Source organism: Papaver somniferum, chromosome 5 (assembly GCF_003573695.1).
Source record: "Papaver somniferum cultivar HN1 chromosome 5, ASM357369v1, whole genome shotgun sequence".
In the NCBI taxonomy this organism is placed as follows: domain Eukaryota; kingdom Viridiplantae; phylum Streptophyta; class Magnoliopsida; order Ranunculales; family Papaveraceae; genus Papaver; species Papaver somniferum.
The window spans coordinates 163,825,688-163,834,629 of record NC_039362.1 but is presented as its reverse complement, the minus strand read 5'-3'; the positions used below and the strand labels follow the sequence as shown (position 1 = coordinate 163,834,629).

The window sequence follows — 8,942 nt, the reverse complement described above, 5'->3', positions numbered from 1 at the left end:
TGCAGTCGTGAAAATAGATGCATAACCTGTTATGTATCCGAAAATATGACTGCATAATGCATTATGCGTCGAGAAAATTGTTGCACAATCTTTTATGCATCGAGAAAATAGATGCATAACCTGATATGCATCCGAAAATATGGATGCATACTACATTATTCATCCATTTTTTATGTACGCACTAAAATCAACCAAAATAATGGTTACATAACTTGTTATAGATGCATAACTTTGTTATGCAGATGCATAATTTGTTATGCAGTCGAGAAAATGGTTGCATAATTCGTTACGCGTCTGCAGAATGTGTTATGCGTCTTTTTTGGTGGTTGCATAATGGTTATGTAGACAGTTTTCGAAAGTTTTGCCTAAAATGATGATCACCTCCGACTTTTTCGTGAAAAACAAAAATTTGATATTGTTGTTTGTACTCGTTGCGTAGCTTTCTTAAAAAGATTTCCAACGATATAAAATTTGTTAAATTCTAAGGCGCAGAATTTTAGATATGTTATATCCAAGTTTGCTTTACAATTATACCCTTGAAAAAATAGTATGCATAACGAGTTATTCCTGAAAAAATAGTATGCATAACGAGTTATGTATTGATTCTTAATAATTTTGGATAATTTTGGGTGTCACGGTAGCTAAAATTAATTGTGGGCCTGACGATGAGAATATTATTTCTTTTGGGTCTGCGCCTAATTTTCCCTTTTTAAAAAGTAGACTTGACTAGTAGTACTGTTTTCTGTATGTCCTACTCCGGCCCATCTTCAGATCAGATCAACCGTTGGGTAAAAACCATGGCCTAGAGGTTATCACAAGCAACATTGGCAAGCAACAAGCGCATACCTCGTACGAAGTCTTAATTACTGCTGGATGGACAACCTACTGACATGTATGAAAAAACTGACGGAAACATAACATGCCCCTAGATAGCTACTTGCTCAATGGTGTCAGCTAGACCCGATTTCAACCATCCATTCTCTTAGTTAGGTACTGGTAGCATTCTGTCCGTCTGCAATCATTAATGCTCTTAATACCCAACATTCTATCCAATGGACTGAGTCTTAAAATCTATCATCGGACATTTCATTTAAACTTCATCGGTATTGTCAGACAGAAGATTTGGTTTAATTCTTCAGCGGAGCCTGTATTCTGTTCTATCTCAAAGCAGAGCTCGGTCCAAGAGTTATATCCGGTGATAATGGCAGGCCAAGATCAGGTTCACCATATCTCAACCAGTATAGTCGCACCTGCAAGCTATAACTGTACTGCTACAACTACGAGGCTTGACTTAACTACATGGGATCTCCAACTTCTCGTAGCTGCATACATTCAACGAGGTCTTCTCTTTACTAAACCCAAATTACAAGATTCTGAAACAATTTGCAACATCATATCTAACCTTAAGACCTCTCTTTCACAAACACTGGATCACTTCTATCCGCTTGCTGGAGGCCTTGCTGTCGAAGAACATGTCGATGATGGAACCACATCTGTCTACATTAACTGTAACTCAACCGGGGCAGAGTTTATTCATGCAGTTGCTGAACACATAACTGTAGCTGACATACTAGAACCGATCTATGTTCCTAGTGTGGTGGAATCTTCATTCTTTTCCCTAAATGGTGTCATGAATTATGATGGTTTGATTAAACCATTGTTGTCAGTCCAAGTAACAGAACTGAATGATGGTATTTTTATTGGATGCAGCATGAATCATGCGGTGTGTGATGGAACATCGTTTTGGCATTTCATGAATTCATGGTCTGAGATCTCTAGATCTTCAGTTGGAGGTAAATCATCAATCCGTACCATCTCAAGGCCGCCTATTCTTGAGAGGTGTTTCCTTAATAATGCAGATTGCCCCATCCGCTTACCGTTTTCTATTGACGATGAACGTTTCCGAGAAAGCCATGTATTTGCAACTATTAGGTCTGAATATGAAGTGAGATTTTACCATTTCACACGAGAAACTGTAGCAATGCTCAAAGCAAAAGCCAATGCAGAGATCGGACCAACAAACGGCCGTTGCATCTCTTCTTTGCAAGCTTTGCTCGCGCACTTTTGGGTGGTAGTAACCCGTGCTAGGAATTTGGATCCAAATGCGGAGACTAGTTACTGTATATTGGTTGGGAATAGAACTAGATTGGTGCCGCCACTGCCTCAAGAATATTTTGGTAATTCGGTTAATTTCTATGTTGCGACAACCACGGTGGGTGAACTGCTGGAAAAAGGACATGGTTGGGGAGCATTGTTACTGAACCAAGGAATTATGTCCCGTGATGATGCAGCAATTCGGCGATCTTGGGATTCATGGGTGCAGAAGCCTATATTTATAGATAGAGCTGCAATATTCCAAGGTACTACATTGCTTACTGGGGGGTCTCCAAGGTTCGACATGTATGGTAACGATTTTGGTTGGGGGAAACCCATGGCAGTGCGAAGTGGGATCGCTAACAAGTCCGACGGAAAGATTTCTGTGATTTCTGGATTGGTCGAAGGGAGTTTATGTGTAGAAGCGTGTCTTTCTCCTAAGACATTGATGGCTATAGAGAATGACACGGAGTTCGTCAATACTATCTCCAGCAACTGATCAATATAATTAGGTATGTAATAGGGGTTGCGCTTGTTCTATGTAGATCGTGTAGTGAGATTAAGTATGAAATGAAGCTGGCGGTCATTGCTGTGACTGGACAATATTTCTTTGATAGAAATTAGAAAGATCTCATTGTGTATGAACTGGCGAGTCTAATTAGAAGTTCTATCCTTGTTTCTCATAAGATATTAGGGACTGAGTTAGGTAAGATCCAATGAAGAAGGACCTGAGCAGCTCCACTCAAATAGTATACTGAAAAAGAAATGCAGCGTCTTGGTGAACATGGCTTAATGCAGCTTCTCACCAATGATATACGTTTTGTGACGCATACTTTCCCGCAATAGCGGAAATTATTGCGATTTGATTTGCATCAATACATAAGTAGTCACTAGTGAGAGTCTAAATCTCTTATTCATTTATATTTGTAACTGATAATCTTGGAGAAATGCTTGTACCCCTAACTGCTTATAGCCGTCTTCCTTTTCATCCTTCCTCGGGGTACAACCGACAGCCATGATGATAATCATAAGTGCAACTCCAATGAAGCCGGATATTGTTACATAGAGTGGCACCAAGGTTTCCAGAATCTGCACGAACCAAGTTGGAATATGATTAGAGAAGCAACTCATCACTCCTATATGTTTTGTGGCGCTACTGTAATTCGACTCCTCTCCATCAGATATCTTGACAGAGCCAGGTTGAGGATAACATGCTGACATCTCCACTAGGTTGCCATTTTCATTGCCTGCTTCCTTTCCGTCTCCATATACTGGCTTAGATGAGCATATAAGACGTCCATCCTAACCGATTCATCATTGTATGCAAAAAAAAAAAACATATTTCAGCCCCTTAGCAACACCATGAACAAGGCAACTTGAAGTCTTCACAGTTTACCTCTCCATAAACAGCTGAACCAATTCCACCACTGCGCTGATCAGCAAGACCAAAGATAACATAACCGCCATTGGGCATAACCACACTTGTCCTTTTGTTGTCATTTTTTGATGTCACTATCGAGTGTGATGCCAATCCGACATCCCTGACATCATCTCTACAAATATTGAGCATAGGGGTTGTAATAAATGCAACAAAAGTTGGAGAAAATCTAAAAACAGAAAAATGAAGAGACGCGATTGACAGAAAACTAAATGGATCATTGTGATACTCGTGCCTAAACAGCACACATCTGTCCTCGGTGATTTAGCTGTACCAAATCTGTCACAAAAAAACTTACTATTGAAGTTTAGAACCTCCAAACAGGAGATATGACTTCAAGGATATGACTAACTTTGTTAAACTTCATATTTCGGTACAGGTGTAGTGGCAGGAAATCCCACAACTAACATCCCTTATGATATTTTCTAGATCTAAGTCTATTTCACAATCAAGATAAAGATTAAAGTGCTAAAATCATAAAGAGACACAAAGGATTTTTACAAGGTTCAGTCATTGTGATCTACCTCCATGGTTCTTCACTAGTGATTGTTGTAATTACATGAATATTACATTTTGAATCTCCATTAATGAGTATTTGGAGCTCTCTAAATCTAGTTTTTGGGGAAGAAGATGATAAAAGAAATAAAGTCTTTTCTCTCAATAATATATCTCTCTTTATAAACCTAGCGTTTTTAGGGGCCACTCAAAAGGAATTAGGGGCCAACAATAAAACAAAAAAGGTCACCCAATCCTAAATTGTGTTCACCCCTTATCTCCCATATTTCGTAATGACAAAATTACCCTTCAATATTCGGTAGTTTGAGCAGGATTCGGGTGATAAAAAAATTTGAGAGATTTTTTTTTTTTTTTGCTTTTTCGAACTTTGGTACAACCATAATCGGTAGTAAAGTGTGTTACTTTAACTTCCGAATGTATATTGGTCCCAAAATGAGATTTTTCCAAAATCTTTTAATTTTCGACTTTGGTACAACCATAATCGGTAGTAAAGTGTGTTACTTTAACTTCTGAATGTATATTTGCCCCAAAATGATATTTTGCCAAAATCCTTAAATTTTTGAATTTTGGTACAACCATAATCGGTAGTAAATTGTGTTACTTTAGCCTCCGAATATATTCATTTTTTGAATCTTAGTACTATCATAATCGGTAGTAAATTTAACTTCCGAATGTATACTGTCCCCAAAATGAGATTTTGCCAAAATCCTAAAATTTTCGAACTTTGGTACTACCATAATCGGTAGTAAAGTGTGTTACTTTAACCTCCGAATATACTAAATTTTCGAATTTTAACACTATCATAATCGGTAGTAAATTTAACTTCCGAACGTATATTGGCCCCAAAATGAGATTTTGCCAAAATCCTAAAATTTTCGAACTTTGGTACTACCATAATCGGTAGTAAAGTGTGTTACTTTAACCTCCGAATATACTCAATTTTCGAACTTTTAGCACTACCATAATCGGTAGTAAATTTGATTTCTGAATGTATATTGGCCCCAAAATGTGATTTTGCAAAATCTTAAAATTTTCGAATTTTGGTACTACCATAATCGGTAGTAAAGTGTGTTACTTTAATCTCCGAATATATTCAATTTTCGAATATTAGTACTACGATAATCGGTAGTAAATTTGACTTCCGAATGTATATTGGCCCCAAAATATGATTTTGCCAAAATCCTAAAATTTTCGAACTTTGGTACTACCATAATCGGTAGTAAAGTGTGTTACTTTAACCTCCGAATATACTAAATTTTCGAATTTCAGTACTACCATAATCGGAAGTGAATTGTGTTAATAAGTGATGCTTATTATCTGCCGATTGTGTTCATGGCCTCAAATTCAAATTTTCAGAACTTAACAAAAGTTTCAAAATTTTCTACTTTCACAATCGGTAGTTAATGGTGCTCATTATCTATCGATTGTGCGTAACTTTTTGTACAGAGAAATTTAATTTTTAGAATCAAGAATAATCGGTAGATATCGATCAATTTACCTACCGATTATGGTTGATGTTCTTAAGAAACGAAGAACATCAACCATAATCGGTAGGTAAAGTAGATTATTATCTACCGATTATGTTTCTGCTAGTGTAAATCCAAGAACATCAACCATAATCGGTAGGTAAAATAGATAGTTATCTACCGATTATGTTTCTGCTACTGTAAATCCAAGAAAATTTTCGGATCAAATTTTTGATTTCAAGTAATCAAATCCTAATTTTGAATCACAACTACTATCATCTATTCGTTTTGTTTGTTGAACTCCTTTTTTTTTGATGTTCTAAGTTTCAACTTTAAGGTTAATGAATTTTGGGTTTTAATTTTAAACAATCAATCATAACATTTGTTTGGTCGATGATCTTTGTTTTCAATCAAAATTAAAATGATGGAAAAAAATTTCAATAGGTGGAAAAGAGAAGAAGAAGAAGTGGAATGATATGATTATGAAAATAAAGGATATAGGTTTAGATTTAGTATAAAGGTGAAGGACAATATAGACAATTTTTATTTTTAAGACATCCCTTAACCTCCTTCAATGGATGGGAATAAAAAGGTGGCCCCTAATTCCTTTTGAGTGGCCCCTAAAAACGATAGGTTTATAAAGTGTGTCCTCCCTTTTATTATACTTTCTCTCCTACATTTCTCTTTATATAAGTGTTTACATAGTGGATGACAGCTAATAGGTACTAGAGTACAACTAATAAAACCTTTATTTTCGGAATTGGTGTGCGTTATTCTCGCACACTCACGTGCTACGTTCTCTCGCGCTCTAAGGAAATGGATGAATCTCGCACACTAACAAAATGTGTTGTGTGCGATATTCTGCCCCTAAAACGGGAGTGAGTTTCAGATATCCAGATTGATGAGATATCTGATATGAAGTAAAAACTTAATGAAACAAAGAGTTGACGAAACAAGAGCATAGGGTAAAAACTAGTAGAGCTTATATCCGTTTCAACAAGTACCACAGGCCTACCAACAACAGCTTCCCCCACCATCTTTTCAACTTCCACATAGTCACTAATCAGCTTTCTTTGAAAGACATAAAGAAGGATCCCAAGTCCCTCTCAATCAGGGTCTCTCAACTTTTAAGAGATCTCTTGACTCTCTTATTATGAAAGACAGATTTATGATGTACACAGTGTACTACACCAAACGAAGTAGCATTAAGCAAGTAAAACACTCCTCATAATCACTATTAACTACACAAACGAAACACAAAAACAAAAACAAAAATAACTTGTATGACATTGACATCCTTAGAGCTCTGTTTAATCTCCTAGGATATCATGATCCTACTACTAGGGTTTCTGCACTCACAGTCACACCCCATAACTTACAATCATTTTTTTTTACTATGGACTGGAACTTTTTCTGCAGTTTTTATTTGAATATTTTTTAAGACTTTTTTCTCACTAAATTGTTACCTAGTTGCTAATTATTTGGACTTGTTTTGGTAATGAAAAATTAAACCAAGAACAAGTAATCAACTTCATTACAAGCTTATGAAGTTGGGGTAAGACACTAAAATATGATTGAAACACACACAAACTATGAAAAACACTCGAAAGATTAATGGGGGGTCTTCTTCTTTAATGAAATCTTTTTTCACTAATGAGACCACAATTTTGATCATAATCACCCAATGTGTACTTTCTCCTCTTTGTTCTTGAAGCAGCCGAGACTAAACAAGAATCCTCAAGAACACCAGTTGATGTTGATGGATAAATCGACGTCAAGTCCGGAGGTATTTCAGTTTTTTGTGCAATTGACTGCTCAATCTCTATTTCCTTCATAACATTATAGCAAAAGATAACATGTTCCTGCAAAAGAATTTACAAAAATGTATCAAAACTTTTTCCTCTTCTTATTGGTTGAATTAATTAATCAAAATGGAGGAATATTAAAAAGGCTCACATTGTTTGAAGACCCAAATAATGTAGTTGAATTCAGCTTAAGATCTAACATTGGTCTTGATAGATTCTTATTCAATGCTGCTAAAACTGCTGCAGTAGCTATTGATGATGGCGGGTGATCCATTATGTTCATCCCTATAACATAATCAATGTCATTAAATCAAAGAAACTAAATTAATGAATAGTCCAATTCAATCAGGAAACTACATTAATGGATTACCTTTCACTAATGCAAAGATAAATTTTGAAACTTGGGATAACAAATCTCTGGGTATTTCACCATTACCGCTGAATTTGAAGATGAAGTAATGTAGATAAACAAATGGAGTTATTGGATCCATTCTCCATTCTAATGAATTCAGAACTAAAAGTTCCATTCTTTGAATCGTTTTACTTTCAAAGCAATAATCTTTTTCATTAATCTGAAACTCTAATAATGTTGGAACTTTGCGTTCTTCCATTTTTGCAGCAAGTGATAAACAAGCTATTGATAATAATTTGATTGCCCAAAACTTCTCACCCTGTAGAATTAACAAAGTCCTTAGATCGAGTAAAACAGAGTGAGTGAGTGAGTGGGGCAATAGAGATTGGAAGGACTGAAATACTTACATCAATGGGTCTCTTTGATAAGAATCGATCGAAGTATGTAAGGGATAGATAAGCTGTTTGAAGTGTAAACCCAAAGAAATCCCTTGTCTGGTTAATCAAAACAGAGGAAAAAGTTGAATACTTTTACAAAAGAAAACTCTGAATAAGCGAAATGGGTACATATGAATCAAAATCTTACTTTTAGAATCCATTTGATAGCATCCAGACGAGCACATTTGAGCCAATCTTGAGTGGCGAATGGAGAAAAATCATGATTTTTATAATCATTCTCTCTTTTAATCAACATTTTTATGTATTCTTCATCTTCTGATTCTAAAAACTTGTAATTGTTTATGTGAATAAGTATATCTACTTCGACCTTTATTTCTTCTTCTTCATCATCATCTTCTTCGACAAAACAAATATCTTCATTTTCTTTACAAAGAAGATTAGATAGCAATAAAGAAGAAGAATCAAATTCCTCCTGCATTGTTAGTACTTTTTTTTCGTGCGCTGTTACATCTACGCAAAATGAAATCCTGTTGACTAGGTAACACCAGTAATCATGGAAGAACAATGGAGAAAAGGAGAGGAAATATAGAGATTTGGAATTGGAGAGAGATATGTGTGATGGGTCTAACGAAAGAAGATTTTTGATGGTTTGCGGTTTCAATGCCGCCAAATTTAGCGGAGAAGAGATAAAAAGTGCTGAAGTGGGGAAGAAAATTTCATAACGGGGTTTAAGCAGTTACAGAGTGGAACTGTAGAAGAGAAAGAAAGGGGTTTTAGCGTCAATTTATCAAGACTTTCATGTGCCTGTTAAACGGGCCCAGGAAATAGGGGTTTTGATTTGTGAATGGAAGATCAGAAGTGATAGGTTGACCG

The 8,942-nt window shown here is 35.9% G+C and overlaps 2 protein-coding genes across 2 annotated transcripts; one reads left to right on the top strand and one right to left on the bottom strand.

Moving 5' to 3' along the window:
* Positions 1–1,201: 1,201 nt before the first annotated feature.
* Positions 1,202–2,593, top strand: LOC113279974 (uncharacterized acetyltransferase At3g50280-like). The gene has a single exon (XM_026528606.1). It carries the CDS (start codon positions 1,202–1,204, stop codon positions 2,591–2,593), a length of 1,392 nt encoding a protein of 463 aa, XP_026384391.1.
* A 4,276-nt stretch (positions 2,594–6,869) lies between these two features.
* Positions 6,870–8,741, bottom strand: LOC113278059 (cyclin-D5-3-like). Its single transcript, XM_026526993.1, has 5 exons — positions 8,257–8,741; positions 8,079–8,165; positions 7,690–7,990; positions 7,471–7,604; positions 6,870–7,376 (listed from the first exon to the last, which is right to left on the bottom strand). Exons 1-5 carry the CDS (start codon positions 8,545–8,547, stop codon positions 7,146–7,148), a joined length of 1,044 nt encoding a protein of 347 aa, XP_026382778.1. The 5' UTR covers positions 8,548–8,741; the 3' UTR covers positions 6,870–7,145.
* Positions 8,742–8,942: the final 201 nt, after the last annotated feature.

Excerpts from the sequence above, each read along its gene's own strand:
- LOC113278059 (XM_026526993.1), bottom strand. The coding sequence starts at position 8,547 with ATGCAGGAGGAATTTGATTCTTCTTCTTTATTGCTATCTAATCTTCTT. Across the intron at positions 8,166-8,256 it reads CTATCAAATGGATTCTAAAA|ACAAGGGATTTCTTTGGGTT; the intron begins GTAAGATTTTGA and ends TTGATTAACCAG. Across the intron at positions 7,605-7,689 it reads TATCTTTGCATTAGTGAAAG|GGATGAACATAATGGATCAC; the intron begins GTAATCCATTAA and ends ATTATGTTATAG.
- LOC113279974 (XM_026528606.1), top strand. The coding sequence starts at position 1,202 with ATGGCAGGCCAAGATCAGGTTCACCATATCTCAACCAGTATAGTCGCA.